Source organism: Centruroides vittatus, unplaced genomic scaffold (genome assembly GCF_030686945.1).
Source record: "Centruroides vittatus isolate TY-2023 unplaced genomic scaffold, ASM3068694v2 contig_2565, whole genome shotgun sequence".
Taxonomy (NCBI): domain Eukaryota; kingdom Metazoa; phylum Arthropoda; class Arachnida; order Scorpiones; family Buthidae; genus Centruroides; species Centruroides vittatus.
Window position 1 is genome coordinate 253029 of NW_027121627.1, and position 20557 is coordinate 273585.

Here is a 20557-nt window from a genome sequence, read left to right on the forward strand (position 1 = left end):
GGTATATGTGCAAAACAGAAACCTTTCATTGACTGGAACTAAAATGACAGTGTGGGGTGAATGGTCGAGAATTCAAAAGGCATTTTTTTCATACAGGATGTTTGTTTGGTCGAGGTAATAAGCATAGTTACGTTAATTTAATGTTATATTTTAGATTTGACCATTGAAAAACTGATGAAATGGCGTCAAATTGGTGTGAAAATGCGCTTTATTCAATCCAAACGAACAATTACGCAATTGTTTAATGCGATAACACTGCCACCTGCAACAAAATTCATAAATAAATAAGATAAAAATTTGAAACATTTTGAAAAATTAAAAATTCGAAAATAAATATTTTAATAATTTAAAACTTATATAATATAACAACTATAACTTAATTAAAATTTACAGGCAAATCCAGAAAGTTCTTTGAATCTTTGGCGGGTATGTGCACGTGACCATCGCACATGAGCAGTTTATTCGAAACGAAAGTAAGCATTTTAAATAAGACGTTAATATAAACAATACATGATTACTTAAAAAGACTAATATTTTCGAGTAAATTTTAATTAAATTTTAAAAATTATATTATTCGGCTTTAAATTTGACTAGTTTAAATGATAATTGTTGGTAAAAAATTGGGCGGAAAGACGAGGACGAAAACCGACGTTTCGAGTTTTAATCGGAATCAAACTCTTTTGCTATTATGGATTAGAATTTCATTAAAATGCTTAAGGTAAAGAATTAAAGTATCACTTGTTAAGACAATACCTCGAAATGAATGAAAAGTCCGATGTGCAGGTGTAATCTCGAACCGGATGACAATCACCCACTATGAAACACACACTATCATTGGTGAACTGTGATTAGAGACTGTGTTATCGGAGTGGAGTGGAGTTTCGGCTTAAACCGGAAGAAATGACATTTTCCGTTGGCATTAGTAAACACTACAATGAATAGCATGCTCTTGGACATTCGGTATATTGTCACGTCTAATAAAACATCGTTCCTCACGTGCGACTTTCCATGGCAACCGTTATGGCGGCCGAAAGCATTGACCAATCAGATTTGGGAAAGCGGACTTACGTCGTTTGACTAAGGAAGAGCAGCGTCCGTCGAAAATGACGTCGTGGAGAAAGTGTTAAATTTAAGAGCATAAAGTGCATTTAAATAAAAGGTAACTTGTTGTGTTTTACTAATAATTAACTCTGGAAACGGCAATAATTGCTAATGCCTTAACACTAAAGGCAGAAATGTGAGAAACAGTCACGTGATCAGCCGATATCGATAATGGCGGCTTCCCGTAACTTTACACAAAACGGGCGAGTTTAAAGAGTTGTGAAGGGATGTCAAGGAAGTAAACATTTTCATCATTGACCGAGTCCATTTTACAGTTATTTGGGTAAAGATACACGGGGAATGTCGAGTAGGGGAAGGAGAGGCCGTGGACGGCCTCCCAAACGGAGTCCGTCGTCAAATAGATTTAATTTGTTAAAGAAACCTCGGTATTTATACGCTGGAAGTGGTAATTATAGTTCACGTTCTTCAACACCTGTCAAATCCGGTGACAGTAGTCCATCTAACGCATATTCCATTCATAATACCCATTACAAAAGCAGATTACGAGAAAAGGCTCAAAAATCTCACAATCTGTTTCAAGATGTGCTTGGTGAATACGAAGACAATGACATTGGAATGCTTTCTAGTGAAGAAAGTGACTATCATGATGAAGAAATTGATGATCTGAACGAGTCAGATGTGAGTTTTGAATCGGATGATGCTAGTGTAATTTCACAAAGTAGTTACAGCACGATATGTAGCACTACTACGCCGTTGAGAAAGAGATGGACTAGGAGAACACATACTCCTGTGTTTTTGCAAGAAAGAGAGATTCCACCTTTAAAACTTCCAAAATCTTCAGAAGATCTACTATTGGATAAACAGCATTTAATGCCGGCCTTGGGAGTTTACGAGGTTTTGAGACATTTTCGAAACATTCTTCGTTTGACACCATTTAGATTCGAGGACTTCTGTGCTGCACTTATCTGCGAAGAACAATGTTCGCTAATTAGTGATATACATGTTATGTTATTAAAAGCCATTTTAAGGGAAGAAGACCTCAGTAGTACCATGTTTGGGCCTCAAGATTTGAGGGACAGTATAAATATTCATTTGTATTTCTTAGACAGTATGACTTGGCCAGCCGTTTTGAATATGTATTTACAAAGTGATAAAGAATATCGTCATGTATTAGATGCTTTTGAAGGTTGTGAGTATCCTTTCACGACGGTAGAAAATAAATTAAGAGTGTTGCAACTTCTCTGTGACCATTTTTTGACTACTACACATGCAAGAGATGATATAACAAGTGAAGGTATTATTCGTCATGATGATCATTGTAGAGTATGCCATAAACTTGGAGACTTACTGTGCTGTGAAACGTGTCCTGCAGTTTACCACCTTGCGTGCCTTGATCCCCCTCTTGAAGAAGTTCCAACTGAAGACTGGGTGTGTAGTGTCTGTAAGACGAATCAGGTAAGTTTAAAACTCTTATAAATTATAATAAAACCTACTTCCAAGTTATAGGTTATCATAAAATGTTTTTATATCAATTTGGAATCTTATAGATAGCTGATCAGCTATCAGATTATGTTGCAATGAGAAAAAACAATGTCTGCATTATTCACTTGTTGATTGTGATAATGACAGCATAAGGAATCACTTCTGCAAATTTTTAAAATTGATTTTAAAAATTTAATAATTTATTTTGTTGTTTTAAATAATTTTTAACATTGATAGAAATTATTATAATTTCAAAAAAACATACATATATGTAAACATTACTATATATTATAAAAAGCTGCATTTTATTAAATTTGCCTATTTTTTTTAATTTTAACATATGTGCTTATGAATTAAATATTATGAATAATTAAAAAAAAATATATAAATAATACATTCAAACTGTAGTCAAAGCAAATTGTTTTCTATTTGATGTATTTAGTTAGAAATCTATACTAGATTATTTTTGAATATATTAAGTTAACCAACAAGAAAAATAGCATTGTGATTTACATTTGTAATTGATTATAGAATTAAAATTAGTTATAGTGTGTATTTCATTATACTGTATTTGTAGAAACTATTTTGATTTTCAAGATTAGTTTTACTTTTATTTATTTGTTTTTAATTTTTATCTAAATTTAGCAATATTTTATTAACTGCAAAAAAAAAAAGCTAAAGAATTCAAACATTTACTGATAAAAAAGGATCAATTTTTGGGTAAATTTTAGATTAAACTATTTTGGTAATAAAGGATTAAACTGTTGATGCACATAATTGAAACAGTGACATGTAGAGGCTATTTAATTTAACTAGACTCTATTAAGTATGAAATTTTATGCATTAATTTCTTAATCATAATATCGTTAGTAATTTATGTTTATTTTTATTTTTTATGATTGTTTTATCAACAGTATTCACTATTTAAGAAATTTAAAAATAATGTGAATAATACATATTAATTTCTATTATTTATAAGTTAAGATAGTATAAAATGTTGTTTAAGCAATTATTTTTTTTTATACCAGTAAGATTTGAACAAAAAACATGAAAAAAAAATACTATGGAGCTTGAATTGAAATGAATAAGTATTATGTTTAGGCCAAAAATTTATTACGTGATATTGATGTGTTGTCTGTATTATTTTTCAAAAAATCTATAACTTTCCATGCATACAGTTAATGGATTTTGGTTATCTATCTTGTAATATAAGTCTTGGTATTCATACATTAAAAAGAGCATTGAGCATTTAGTTTTAAGATATCTTGTGAGAAAATTTTGAAAAAACTTTATTAATTCTGGACTGTTCAGTTAAAACAAAAATTATTTATTCAGTTATAAAACAACAAAGATTTAACATGTAAAAAATTTCCAAATTGTAAAATTTGATATAAAAATGTGTCATTATAATACATTTATCAGATAATCTGCAAAATATTTATTTAAAACATTGTATATATTGATTTTGTATTCAGTTTTTTTATTTTGTATATAGTTTTTGATTTTTATCATGACCTTATTACTTTCATTCATCAGTATTAGAAAATTAAAACTTTTAACAAAATTTTATTTATTTTTATTTCATTATCTCAGTGAAAGTGATGACTACAGTTTTTTATAGTGTAATTTTATTATATTATTATTAGTGTAATTTTGATATAGTAATCAGGTTGATTAGAATTATAGTAGTGCCCTGCCATATGCAACTAGTAGGTTCCAACATCCTCATGTAAGCAGAAATTCATATAAAATAGTGAACCCCATTAATTATTAAATATTTCCTATACTAATATACCTATAACAATAACACATTTTTGTGTATAAATAAGGAAAATAAACACTACTTTAACAATAAATAGCATGACACCATAAATCATAAAAATAACTTTTTAAGAAATTTTAATATTTTCTTTCTCTCTCCTGTTTGCAATGTAATTTGTGTAAATGAGACAAAGAAAAGCACTGATTCATGCAGACAGTTACAAGCAAGAACTCCAGACAACAGTACTGCCAATAGCCTTCTTCTCAATACTCCCAGTTTCAAGTAATGAATATACCTATGCAATATATTTGCAATAAAAATTTAAAAAGTTTGTGTTCTTCCTTTTTTAATTATGCTATGAAATAAATATGTATCGTTTCTCAATATCTGAACTTTTCCCCACAAGAGTAAAATTATCTGCATTCGAGAAAGATTCTCTCCATGTGGCAACATACCAGCCAAAGACTGATCCACACAGATCCCAGCGCTTAATACAAAGAAATGAATCACAGTAATGATTTCCCATAATGAGAATGCATGAGATGCTGCTAGACTTCACACATTTTGGAAAATGGCATGCAATTAAGAGTTTTTATTTTACTTGTTTTTTCATTTTTTTTATAATTGCCAATAATATAAACTGAAACCACACATGTGATAAGTGCATGTCTTACTGTATATGCTGTGTTAAATGAGAACATAATAAATCTGCAATATCAAATCTACAAACTTTTAGTTGTCTATAGTTTTACAAGAAATTATTCTAAATTATGTTTTGAAAATTTGTTTAACAATAGTTATATTACAAATTTGACAAACATCCTAGCATACAAAAGAAAGAACTAACTTTAAAGATTAAAATCTATTAATAAAATAATGAATTAAATTGTGTGTAATATGAAAGTGTATCAGAATTCTATTATAAAATATAAAAAAAAATTAAAGATGAGTTGTGTGTTTATGTATGATGTATAGTACATATCTTATATACAGCTTATCAATAAATCAAACATATTGGATCAAATACATCTGTAGTCATTAAATCCAGACACACAAATTGCAACTAAATTGATAAAACTACATCAGCAATTCTCAACCTTCTTAGCTCCGCAACCCCCCAAATAGTAAATATTAATAAAATTAATATTTTGCAATGCCCCACCCATCCAAAGGAATAACAACAGTAAGCCTTACTATTACTAATTGAATTTTGACTGTAATTATAAATGTAAATTTTTTAAAATATATAATCACATTGCACTAATTTTATACATTAAGAAAATATTGACAGTATAAAAAATGTAATACAACTATTCCTATTATTTTATTTCGCTGTGTTTATAGTGACGGGTATGAACATGCATGTATGACGTGTACATACGTGAGCAATTTACAAGTTCCAACTTGATGTGTACGTGCTTTTTGTAATTTGATCCATGTATGGAGAAACTTTTAAATGAAAAACAAATGCAACCATCACATTAATTTTTTTCTTTACATGTGTACTTATTGTAAGTAAAACTAAAATAACCAAAAATGACTAGCAATGTGTTAAATAGCCGGAACATCAAAAAATGCCGTTTTTAGCGTGTAAGCGCGTTACCGACGGAACATCTTAAGAAACGCCGGTTTTTTTACCGTGCATGTGCATTACCGACGATCTGCATGAGCGCATTCGAATTTCATTTAATTTTCATACGTTTAGAACTCCACGTGCGTATTTTTAGAATTCTAAGTTCTTTTGTACTGGTTAACTGAAGATGGCTGCTGAAGGCAGTTGAAAACGTTTTTATGAAATAGAATATTGCTGGAACGTAAAAAAAGGTTGTCATTTATCGGATTGTAAGTAAAACATTTATAAGTTTATAATAATTGATTTTTTCTCATAAAATGATTTCATTATTGTCTCACGACCCCTCTTTAATATCACTGCGACCCCCAGGTTGAGAAACGCTGGTCTACATTATGCATCTCAATACTATCTGTAAAAGAAATTCTGTTTATTAATATTCAAAAATTTATGTGATTTTATGAATTAAAAAATATTGAGTTTTTACTCCTCAATCAGATAAAAATTTATTTTTAAGTGTGATGATGAATTGTATGCCTATTATAATAGCAGTGTGAAAATCAACTGTTTTCTGATTTAGAAAGTGTCTAAAGCACAACAAAAAGTTTTTTGATAAAAAAAGAAACTTAATAAATTCATTTATATTAGATAACAAATTTAAAGTTACTTTTTTGTTTTGTATTCATAGTTAAGTCATTCAAAATCAAAGTTTCATAGAAATTAAAATTGAAATAAAATGGAAATTTTCTGATTATTAAGATTGCTTTATGATTTTGAAATTTATGAAGACCTTATCCTTCTTAAATATTTATTTTTTAGTGTTTTTACTTGCTTTTTACTTTTAAAATAAACTTTAGATATTATTTAATTTTAATATTATTACACAAATATAATTGCTTTATATATATTGTAAGTAATAATATTTCCTATATCATTTTAAAGTACAATATTGATATGATTAATGTTGTAGTAATTTTTTTAACAGTGAAAATTAAAATTTTAAAAGACATTTAAGAACAAAATGAAATATAAAGCATTTATTTTTTCATAAATATTTCTCTGTTCTCTACTTTTTAAGTCTGATGTTACATAATAATTAGCATATTACTATTTGTCTTGAATGATAAAACAATTAAAACTTTAGTAAAAACACTGTCTAGAGTTTCAATCTTAGATGAAATTTTTCAAAAGTTATTCAAGTTAAATAATTTTTGATTTTTTTTGTTTCGGAGTCAAAAATTGCAAAAATAAATATTTTATGAACTTTTTGAAACTTGTTTAAAAAAAACTAATTGACTCATCTTTCATAAATGAATTTTTTTTCTAATTTTTATTAGTATTTATCCAATAGTATTTTGTAATTTTAAAATTACAGTAGAATATAAGATCAATATATTTTCTCTTGGCTCATTCTATATATGTGAATGGCATTAAACAATGCAATTCTAATAGCATATAGTAGCAATTCCAATTGTTATAAATTGAAATACCAGGAAATTAGAGCAGAATATTATTGCATTTTATTTAGTTGATAAATATTTTCAAAATGTAATGGGGTTTATTATACAATATAGATAATTTTATTGGCAATTCATTGTATTTATGTTTTGATATCCAGGATCACAATATATGTCTCAAAAATGAATGTACAGTACATTTTTTATAGAATTAGTTTCATAGCAGTGTACTTAGACATAATATGAAGATAGTGATCTTTGTATACCTTTTATATTGATACTTTTTAAACAAAATTTTGAGTTTGTAGTTTAGCAATAATCTCAGATAAACTGTTAATAATCTAACAATGCTATGTACATAGGTTTTTGGGAGTTTATTAGTTATATTAAGGAAAACTCCTATTCTGCATACTAATAACTCTCTACTCAGATTGCAGTTTCAGTAATTGTATTTTGGGTTTGGAACTTCTGTTCCATAGAATTATAAATTTCAAATAACTCAAAATGCTTATTACTTGACAATGAATAAATTAATAAATTTTTGTAATTCTACAGATTTTTAATTAAAAAAATGAAAACATGGATGAATATTACAAGTAATCAAGGAGTGTTATTTTTAAGCAAAGCTGGGAAAAAAGTGAATTACTATATAACAAATCAGCAAAATCAGTTTTTATCATTAGAAAGAAATTGTTTATTTAAATATAATAATAAATTTGTTAATAAAACAGTAAAATTAATACTGTGATTAAATTTTAATAAAGTTAAATTATATTTAAAAATTCTGTTACAATTAGTTACAATTAAACTATTATTGTAGATAATAACTCTTAATTTGCAAAATAACTTAGGAAAATTACATTAAAACAATAAAAATTTTGTAAAATTCTGCTTAAATATATATATAAATATCACTTAAACTCAGCATTAGATTAAAAACAGAATATAAAGTTATATAGAGAACTTTGTTTTTGATTAATATTTTTTCTGCCAGTTCTGTATGCATACAAAAAATTACCAGTAACTAGTTATAAGTTTAAATTTTGCAAGCCTATTCTTTTGGTAGTTTCAGTTGTTAAGGTTACTGTAAATTCATAATTATTGTGAAAGAAAACAAAATAGAGAAATGCTAAATAAATTTATGAAATATATTTTAAACATTATTTTTAGGCTATGAAGATCTTGAATTAAAAATTTTAAAATAAAATTGTTTTTTTTATTAAATACTTTAATTTCACTTAACTTTATCATATAACCATTATTTAAAATTTAATAATAATTGTTTTCTATTTGATACAAAAGTTTTGATGTATTTAAATGTTTTGAAAAGTATTAATCAATATAGATTTTTCTTAGAACTTCCTAATCTACTAACTGTCAAGTTTTTTTTTTAACTTTTACATTAATTCATTGTTTCTAATAATAAAATAAAATTTTTCTTATTAGCCAGTTAGGATATATTACGGAAACACACACACACACACACACACACACACACACACACACAAGCTACACAAAAGTGTGTTGTATAGTGCATTAGTACATACAAAGTATAATCACAGCTTGCATGCAATTATGCTACAGCACACTTTTTCCAGCATTTGTTTTGATTTGGTAGTGAAAGTTTCTATTTTTTGACTTAAAGTGTTCAAGTTTAAACTGTTAAAAGTGTTAAAAGTTCAAATTTAATATGTGACCACTTGGTCAGTACCTCTTTGATGCCTCTGTCAGGATGACACCACCACATCCATCTTACATGGAATAGCAATGGCTGTTATGACCCAGTTTGCCAGCGGTTGCGTGCGTGGATGTTTGGAGTTGGAATGGAGGCGGAAGTAGAGAACACAGAAAGGAGTACATTCCACTATTTATCACAAAGATAACATACCTGTTTATTATATATCAATGATTTACAGGTGATACATAGAGACTTAACTAAGAAAAATTGGGCATAGGTTAGAATACGTAGTCACGCGGGCCTTAACCACGAGAGAGAGTTAGTTCACCTTAACTTCATGCGAGAATAAGTACCTTTCTGACGTAGAAGTCCAGGCGACGTTAAGTTCTTTAGAGTTCGTTAGTTCAGCATTCCACATGGTTCCCTTAGGCTTTCGGTGGAATAGTTTGGTAGGTCGGCAGTTTGATGATCAGTGACGAGCGGTGACACACACACATGACCAAGGATAGCTGGAAGACCTCTCTTGACTCATCAACCCCTCCTTTTTATTAGGGGGTCTCTCCTGGGTTTTTTCCATAGCCTTTTTAGATGTTTTACAATAATTATCCAATAGATGAATTTCTGCTGTAGGTTCTGGGTGACACACACAAGGAAGCTGTGTCATCTCTGGAAGGAAGTGAATCTGCCGAAAAATATGTTCCTCTCCTCTTGGTGTCCATTTCACCTGATTTTGTAAAATTATTACATTTACGAAATTAATACATTTATTAGAATTATACAATTAATTTGCTTTATTTATTAATTGTATAAAGTATACAATCAGGACCATCATAAATAATTACTATAGTAGAATATCGATTATCCGACCCCTGATTAACCGACTTATCAGTTAACCGATCGTGTTCTAGTCGGCAAATTCAAATGTTCGCTAGTGATGTGGCACTACAATATTTGGTTGTCTTGGCTACTTTAATATTATTTTTGTTAAATTTTTGCATGTTTTAGCTGGCAGCACTGGCTCTACCATGAAAGGGAGGCTAGTATTTAAACCAGGCCTAATACACTGTACTAATAATGTATTTTTTCATACTTTTTCGGTTATCCAACTTTTCAGTTATCCGACCAACCCCAGTCCCCAATTAAGTCGGATAATCGATGCTCTACTGTAATCTAATATTAAAAATTCCATTTTTTAATAGAAAATTGTAGATTGAGTTGATAGCTTATGTGTTTAAAATCATGTACTTGGATAGTAGTTATAAAAGTTGTTTTTATACTTTCTTTTAGTGAGAAGTGATAATTCTTATTTAATTGAATTTTATTAATGTTAATGAATTTTGAAAATTTGAATATATTTTGCACTTTCTAATGAAAATTTTCTTATGTACAGGATATTTTGAAATTTTTTGTTACAAACTTATAGGATAGGTTTCTTAAGAAAAATTATGATACAAATGCTCAGTAACATTTTGCAAATAAAGCCTTTATTAAAGAGTTACAGATGATTAAAGTTCAGTGACATTATTTCTGGAATTGATGCATTTTAAAAGAATTAAAAAGTATGCACATAATTTTTTTATTGTAATTTTTTGTTTTTGTTCAACTCCACTTGACTTTCCTTTGGAGCCATATGAAGACTTATTTATGAGACTTCTGCAGAATAGGAGAAAGATCTATTTTCACAAATTATAGTCATAGCACAAGAAATTCAATACTACCAGGTATTTTTGAGCAGATGTACAGTACCAGAACATGCTTTGAAGATACAATATTTGCATAGACATTGGAGGTTGCCATATCAAGCAGCTCTTGTAATGGATCAGAATGCAAAGTGAAACAAATGCTTAAGAAGTATTATACATTTTTATTGCTTTCAAATACATAAGAGTAAAGTGCAAAATTTTAAGATGAATTTACTTATTTTTTTCTTAAAAACCTTTCAATTTAAATAAAAGAATAAAAACATGAATTCCTCCTCATTTATATGAAAACCTGAAAGTGATGTCACTGAACTCATGTCTATAACTCCTAATAAAGGCTTTATTCAAAACATATTACTGAATATTCTTATCTTAGTTTTTCTTAAGGAGTCTGTCTTATAAGTTTGTAATAGTAATTTTGAAACACTCTGTATATAAGAAAGCACATCTTTATGTTTAAAATAATTATGTAAATATTAAAGATGAAAAAATTTAGAATAAAAACATTTGAAAATAAATGAAGAAAAAATATTTCAGTCTTCAGAAATTTCAATAATACGTTTCTAAAATTTAATAAAGAATAATCAGAATTTTTCAATAAGTGGCTGTCCATAAATTACATTTTCATTTTTCTTGAAATTTTTACTCCCCCAATTGTCCCAGTTTGTCCAAGTTTTTGTAACTCGTTTCCCTCTTTGGATGTCCAACAAAACTCAATCCCCTTCAAAATCTGTATCACTTTAAGAATAATAAAATGTATAAACTGTGTAAAATTTAGTGAAATAAAACAGATGTCCATTGAAATTCAATTCCTCCTCCCATTGTTCAATTTTGTCTGACTTGTCATAACCTCCCCTCTCTCCTTTTTAGTGTGGATGTCATTTATGGACAGCCTCTGCTTTAAAATAATTTTATCAATTAAAAAATCAACTTACTGAATAAGGAAACATGAAATATTTTAGCCAATGCACTTCACAATAATTGAAACTCACTTCACAATAAATATAAGCTGAATATACTAAGCTACTCAAAAGGTAACACATTTAATGTAATTAGATTCATTTGAATAAAAATCAATAGTTTTATTCACGATCTTTATTTGAATATGCCTAATTACATTAAGTATAATATGTATAATACATTTTGAGTGGATATATTAAAATAATCCATAGAACAACACCCTCATTGCAGTTAGAAAAAGAAATTTAGCTATAGTGCATAAAGTATTTATAATCAATTCAGGTAGTTAATTATTTAAGTGATATGATAGAGTTTGTGATGTTAAAATTTAAAAAAAAAATTAATAATAATAAATACATCACATTCCCATATGTTAGGAATTTGAAAGTGTTCAACAAACTGTTGAAAATTATTGTTATGTTAATTCTTGAAATTAAGTCTAAATTAAGTGATTTGATATTTAAAAAAAAAGATATAATTAAAATAAAAGATTTGTATTATGAATAGACAAATATAATATTTTGATCGCAACAAAATGGATAGTTATTCTTAAATTGGTAAAACAGGGATATCACTAAAATGTAAAATAAAAGAACATTTGGCAACAATAAATAAAAAGGATTTTATTAAAGTCTATATCTTTGTGTAATGAGAATATGAAGAATTCAACTTGCAGGACCATCTTTAAAATATTGGCAAAATGGTAGTGTTAAAATGGAATAATTGAAGAACTAAATAAAATTAAATTCAGTAGCTTTTTAAATAAAATCACTGAATTATGTTTCTTGCTGAATTTAATAACAATAAGGAATAAAACTATGATATATTTATTTATAATTTTAAAATTAATAATTCTTGTTTGTTTTGTCAGAATTTAGTATTTAAAAAAATGCAATTCAATAATTTTATTGAAAGACACTGAAATACTGCATGATTGTAATGAAAATAACCCTTTTAAATGCTGTCTAGAGATATATTTAGCAGTCCAAATGCAACTAAATCCAATATGGTAACTTTCAAGACATGCAGAAGGCATTTAATAAAAAAATTAATATCAAAACTCAACACCATGGCACTTTTGTTATCCTGGCAACAAACATATATAAGATACTCATACTATACAAAGACCTTAACGATGCAGAAGATAATACTCAGCATGATTTCCCTTCTGAAAGTATGAAATCTGACGATTTGTTCAATGGTTGACTATAATTGATCATGTGTGATTGTGATATTTCTCATATGCAGTATGATACTGTACCAAATCTGTAACACATCCTTGTAACAATCACCAAAAATTACACAAATTAAATTAAGATCCAGAAATAAGATCCAGAAATAAGATTTCTGGATCTTAATTTAATTTGTGTAATTTTTGGTGATTGTTACAAGGATTGTAACAATAATTTTGTAATAGGATTGTAATTTTTCTCAAAATTGTTGTTACAAGGATTTTGTTCAAAATTATGTTACAAGGATTGTAACAATAATTTTGTACAAGGATTGTAATTTTTCTCTGACAAAACATATAGTCACACTGTTATTGGTGAAATGTTGCAGAAACTGCTGTATGCAGCATTCAATACATGGAAACACTCCATCTTGTATGAAAGTATTTGATTCAAGGCATTGTTGCTGTTGAAGTTGGGATATGACTAAAGTGTTGAGTATATCTTATCTCTGGACCATCACATAGCATGTCACAAGCTTATTGGGACTAACTTTTTCGAAGAAGTCTAAGGATAAATGTGGTTGTGGATCTGCACTAGACTGTAACTTTAGCCAAGTGCAGTGGAATCTGTGGCCGAAATGTGAGTTGTGTGTGTTGCTTGACACAACACAGCCACTTTCATTCTGGCAAGGAAGGCCAATGCAAAGATCAGTCAGCAGCAACTGCTGGTTGTACATACACAATTGCCAGAGATGGCAATTTGACAGCTTTAAAATAGACAAGTTGATCTCTATAATCTGTTTGTTTGCTAAAAATCAAGGTGTATCTACAATGTTCTAACACTAAAGATTGGATGATGATAGTTTGAATTGATCTTCATTTGGGATATTGTTTCATTGTCTATGGTTATGCAGCAATATTTCATCCACATTTGAAATGGCTGGTAATGTCTGAGAACCTTTTGTGGTTTAACTCATAGAATGTCATGATGTTTGTGAGGGCATAAGTATTGTCTGTCAGTGGGAACAGAATTGAATCCATTATGTAGAGGTGCAGTGGTAACTGTAAGAAGATTTTGGCAAAGTGAAGCAGCTACCTCTTGAGGATTCCCCCTTCTAGTTTTTTAGCAATAGCTGTTGTATTGATAACAATGCACCAACTTTCTCAGTACTTTCCACACTGTGCTTTAGCATATGCTGAACTGTCATGAAACTTCATGTGCACTACTGGAGCCTATAGCATTATTCATTGACTATTCAACAACAGCTTTGATATAGCATCTTTATAGGTTTGTGTCCTCAACCAAACCAGGTTGAACTTTCAGATGTTCGGTTTTTTTAAACTGAGTACCGTATTTTTGCACAGATAACCTGCAATGGTATATATCTTACAGAAATATGATTTATTGTTTTTATTTCATAACTGATTTCCTTTGTTCAGTAGTAATAATAAACTTGGAAAAATTAAACAGAAAATAATTCTATTATATTTTATAATTTAATATTAAAATTATTTTTTGATTAGTTTTGTTCAAAATGTAACTTTTTAAACATGATCTTATCAGGAGTTTGCTTGTTTTAATATTTTAATTTTGTAATGCATTATCAATTATTTTTATTTTTAGGCTTTTGTTGCAAGTCAGTGAAATTTTAATATTTGTTTGTTAATGTTCTTTTGTTTTAACTTGTGAATTTAAAATTGACATGTAACCCATCCCACAGCCCTTTCAAATCTTATCTTTCAAATGCCTATGGTTTTCCAAATAAAATTATGGTAACATTTTCCTGAGCACTTGTGGAATCAATGGTCCTCAGTATAAGTTCTTAGGACAGCAAAATTTCCAAAATGCTGCTGCAGCATACTAATTATTTTCATGTTTTGTTGGAATAATTTCAGGTGTGAGTTTTTATCTTTGTTTTTTCTTCGGTTTCTTAGTAATTTTGTTATAAATGAAATATTTAAATAAAATTGGCAAAATAGAATTACAATTTTTAAAAATATTAAATGTTGTTATATTTAAACATTTTTAAAAATACATGGATAGGATGTAAATTAGTAGTGAAATTTGACTTTAAAATGATTTTCATTTTTAATCATAGTTTATAAACTATTATTTGTTAAGTATTAAGTAGTATTAATCAAATTTTGTTACAAAATGAAAGCAGACTGCTAATTTAAGCAACAGATGGATTTTAAACTGGACTGTAATTCTCTCTCTACCTATAAAATGTCCTTTATCAAGAAATTCAGTTTAAATATTTTCAAATACAATTCTTTATATTAATGACTATTCAGTATAGTGAACTTTCATTGTAGAGAATAGTTTTATTGATCCTTGCTATTTTTTTTTTTTAATCTAAAATAGTGAAGTCTGATATAGTGAATAATTCAGCTTAGTCTATTGAGAATTCACTATTTTAAGACTACTACATGAGTTAGTCTGTCATCAGGTCTGAGTAGATATTAAGTTTGATTGCAGTTTTAATGCAGTAGAACCATTGGAACCTATGGTGCACCCAGAGAGGGGAGCCAAGGGGTCCCAGTATTAAAGTTTAATATGCTCGTGATTTATACTACATTGGTTTTAATTTAATTTGTATTATATAACTTTTTATTGCATTTGATAGTTGGGATAGATAAATATGTTCTGAACTTGTTATTTTTCCATATACTTCTTTGACAAACGACGTATAATCGAGAACAACGTAACTCGAGGTATACCTGTACTAATTTTAGGTGGAGAGCATATATATTAAATTAAATAAATTAAAAGTATAATTAAAAATTGCAGCCCAGCATTTTGATGATATCATGATAAATAAATGCTTGTTTTAAATTTTATTACTTCATTACAGATTTGTCATAAATAAATTTTTAGCTTGTGATTTGACTTTTAGAGTTGACTTGTCTTTTGATAAATGCTAATTTTTTTTATTGTGAAGCGGAATGAATTGAGTTTGTGCAAACCATGCAACTTTATTACTTACCAAAGATAATATCTGTAAAATGACTTCTTTGAATTGCAATGCATTATCTTAAATGATCCATAAAAATTGTCAAAACTTTGATACAAGAAATTAGGATCTAGATATATGATAGAAGGTACATCTTTAGATAGCTTGTAAGGTCTATTCTAAACTTTTTGTTTTGTCTTTGGATATGCTTAAGATACAAAATTGTTGCTTAACTGAATAATAAAGACTATATTTAAAAATTCTTACTCTCCAAATGTTTTCTTTAGTATAGATCTTGGAACAACTGTCTGCTTTACTGTTAACATCTTTAAATTTGTATATTCAGTCCAAAATTGTCATGCATTGTAATGCATTTTAGTCACAATTGAAAACATTAAACTGTTGTTGCAAATGGCAATGTATTTGATTAATAGATTTTTAATAAAAACAAACAACTGTATTTCTGTGTTCTGGACTCTACCTGTACATGGTACTGAATAGCTTTCAAATGTTATCAGATTTTGATTTGGCATTAGACAGTCTCTCAGGACAGTGCTCTGAAATAAGTCAGTCAATTCTATATTATGTTTTATAATATTGCAAGTACAATTTGGTTTTGACAGATGGAGAAGCAAAATAAAACAATAGAATGCAAAGGAAATGAAATTATACCTGCCAACTTGTTACTAATTGATGTGATTTTAACAAACTGGATATTTCTTTTAAAATGTCAACTATTATTAGTTATCAATAACAATTAAATATTTTAATTTTCTTATGTAGTGAAATAGATAACTCATATAAATAATTATCATGCTAAAAACTGATTAAATCTTTCCTGAAATTCTTTTTAACAATTTTATTGTAAATAGTTTTTATGCATTTCATATTATCTATAATTTTTATATGTAACTAATTTTCATTATTAAGCTAAAATTAATATATTATAAAATTTAAATTACTTTAAATTGGGTGTAGTTGCTTATGCAGTAGACATTAAATTAATCAATAATTATCCTAATAAGGCACTACAGGGCAGATCTGCATTACTTATCCATTCTCCTTCATAAAATTTAAATATCAGTATCTGTAAAACAGTAGCTGATGTTTTTTCTGCCTTCAATTTTCCTATGTTTTGTTCTTTCATTAGCAATAATTGCAGTTCTTATATTTATTTAATAAATGATATTTAGATTATATTTCAAGCATCAAATAAAAATAATCAAGATTTAGCCATCTGATGGGAAGACTTTATAATTTATCTTCTGTTTCTATATCTGTTTTACAATACATTCCTCATTAATTTCCAATCATTAGATTATTGTTGTCTTCTGGTATATTCCATTACTAGCTCTATCTTATAAAAGTAAATAATCATTAAAAAGTAAATAAATTAAAGAAAGTATTCTATTTTTTATTGAGTAAATTATCTGATTTAGTATATATTGATTCTAAAAAAGTGCCATAATTTCTTGCTTTATATGTGGATTGTGTATTAAAAAAAACCTTTTGACTTTGATGGTTCAAATTTCGAGCTACAGGTTATATGTATGAAAATAAGTAATATGGATAAAAATGCATATTATTATAGTTAGACTTTGATTCAGAGACTGAAGACTTGAATGGAAAAATAAGTACAGAAACATTAAATATATTAATATAGAAAAAAATAGAACAAGTAGGTTGAAAGGGATAGTAAGAAGTGTGAATGAAAATAGAAATTTAATGAATGTAATACAACAGAAAAATTGCAAGGTTATATTCTAAGATAATTTTGAGAAATATGAGTAAAGAGTAAATATAGTAGAATTCCAATTATCTGAGGAAATGTGAACTGATGCTACCTTGGATAATTGATAACTCCGATAACATATGACCATAGCCATTTTGAATTAAAATTGAAAATATAATAAAACATTTATATGGTATCACTTTTAAGTTGCTTTTTATATCTGTGAATTTAATCATATATAAGGACATTTTTATTTTTATGTACAAATTAAATCACAAATAAGGAATACAAACTAATAAAAGATGATGATGATGATGATAATAATAATAATAATAATAATAATAAACACCAAACATTTGTATTTTTCAGATTCTCAACTGTATACCTACTTTTGCACCCCCCTGTATATGTAGAAGTTATTTAAAAAATCTTTTTTAATCAGTTCTTCAGAGATTTTTGTTTTATAGCAGTTCTCCCTTCTTTTCTGCAATGTTTCACAGTCACCTTAACATAATTTTCATGGATGGTCTGTCCCAGATGTTGGGTTCTCTACTCACCATCCAGTTGCCCTTATTGTCAACCTGACTGAAATGGCATGAAAAAAAGGCCATCTTATTGTCCATAGGATGAAAAGAATAAAAAAAAGTAGTCACCTCAGCATTGGCCATTCATTTGCTATAATTGAAGGTTGAGGTACTAGAGTATATGTGCTTTGTGCATTTGTGGCAAAGCTTTTATGAATTATAACAAAAGTAGTTCATTCATTTACAGATTTATATCAAGTAATGCAGAACCTTAGTTAATTAGAATTCTACTGTATTTGGAAGAAGAATGGCTAGAAAAAGAATTTAATGTATGAACAAGATGGGGATATTTACTAACATAAACCATGTCCTGATTTCATTCAGACAGTAGTAATAATTTGTAGTTTAGGTCCTTTGGTTGAACTAAATAGGAAAATGGAAATTTGAAAAAGTATAGACAACAAGAATAGCAATTGATAGACATATAGTCAATTTTATAAGAATTGGCAGATTAGCAAGAAAAGATAAGGAAGTAGAATGGCAGATTTGTTATTAAAGTCAAATTTATTCTAAGCAAGAAGGAAAACTGTTACAAATCTTCTATAATTTTGAGTAATAACTTAAGAATTTAAGAATAGTTACAAATTTGCACTCATTTTTTTACCATTTAATTAAATTATAGAGTAATTTATAAATATTTTAACATAAGCTAATTGTGTTGTTATCTGTATTTGAATGTTATTTTAAACATTTTGCTTCATAAATTTTGGCTAAAGCTGTAGAATATCATTTATGCATCATAGTAAAGACCAATCATTTTAGTTGCTAAATACTATTTGCTTTGATAAAAGTGACCTATAGTAAGTTAATCCAACAAATTTTACATTATTATAATTATGAAATGTATATTTTGACAATAATAAATATCTCTTGTCAAGTATGTAGCTAAGAATCATGAAATAGCCTGTACTGTTTATCTAATGCATCTTTGTATAGTGTGATTCACTCAGGACTAAACACTTATGTGGAATATCTCCAATATAAAATGAAAAGATAAGCATGAAACATGAATGGAATGATTCTTTATTTCATGATAAAGTAGTTGACCAAGGTGTTTCTTATTACATATTACTCAAATGCGATTGTGCAATCCTGAGGTATTGAATAAAATAAGTGTTCATCCCTAAGTGAATCACCCTGTGTAATCAGTTGTAATCGATATAAGTTTTGCAGATGAAGAAATGATTCTTATTTATTCAATAACAACCTACAAATACTGCTTTCTTCTGGAATCTTTATATAAACTATATATGTATTTCAGGTGTAGGTCTTTTTATCCTTTCCTCTTACACACCAGAGAGAGACAAAGATTAAAAAGCTATGCCTAAAATGCATATGTATCCTAACTAAAGATTCCAGAAGGAAACATTTTCTATGTATTTGTTGGATAAGAGTGAATTGAGTTGTCACTTGCAAAAATTGAATAGTAATGCCAACTCCCTTAAATTATGAAGTTATCTATAAATTTTTATTGGAATATAAAAGTTATTGGACAACTACCATTTGAGATTCTGTAAGTGGTAAGAATCTATGATTGCTAAGACAATAAGTAATCATTGTTATATATTAGTCTAAATTAATGCATGCCTAGACTTAAGATATTCCTGTAGTATAACTGGCAATATTCTTGCATTCCAAGAAAGCATTGAGTTTCAATCTCATTCTAAGTTGCTTCTTATTAACATTTTTAAATGGAAAAATAAACAATAATAAAATTTAATATTGTAATAAAGCTGCAGAGTTAAATTCAAATATTTTACATAAGCCTATTTTAATATTATATCAATCACATTTCTGTATTATTTATTATTTACAGATTTGTAAATGCTTTATTTTTGTCTACAATAGAACTCTATTGCAAAAATTCTTTAAGAATACACGTAACCAAGCCTGCTCCAATTTTTTTTTAACAAGTTTTATAATGACTTTTCTGTTTACATTTCTTACATATTATTAAATAAATTTGTAAAGACTCATTTAAATTTTTTTTTTTTAATTTTCACAAAAATGAGATATGAACTAATCTTAAATGGATTAATTTGCAGAATTTTATTTTTTTAACTTTTAAAATTAGGTTATAAAGAAAAAAATGAATGCTTAAAAATATTCTTAAAACAAGAACTTTTTTATTGATTACAAATGTAAAGTATCACAGTACAGGTATACCTCGACTTACGTTCCTCTCGAGTTACGTCGTTCCCGATTTTACGTCGTTTGTCAAAAAAGTATATGGAAAAATAAAAATCAAGTTTAAGTCGGTTTATTCGACTTTAAATCCGTCTGCCATAAACATTGAAGGCGTAATATCACTAGAAAAGCGTTGAAAGCACATAAAATCATATTAAAATATGTACATTTACAGTAAATGTTAATATAATCATCATAAATCCTAGAGAAGGAAACACGAAAACATCTGTGTTGTCGTCTTATTTAGCGGTCTTTAAG

At 27.8% G+C, this 20557-nt stretch overlaps 1 protein-coding gene across 1 annotated transcript in view; it reads left to right on the forward strand.

Annotated features, from left to right (window-relative positions):
* Nucleotides 1-1400: 1400 nt before the first annotated feature.
* Nucleotides 1401-20557, forward strand: part of E(bx) (nucleosome-remodeling factor subunit NURF301 E(bx)) — a 138860-nt gene continuing 119703 nt past the window's right edge. The window contains 1 exon segment of the mRNA XM_067265927.1: nt 1401-2517. Within this exon segment, the coding sequence (XP_067122028.1) occupies nt 1402-2517 (1116 nt within the window). The 5' untranslated portion in view covers nt 1401.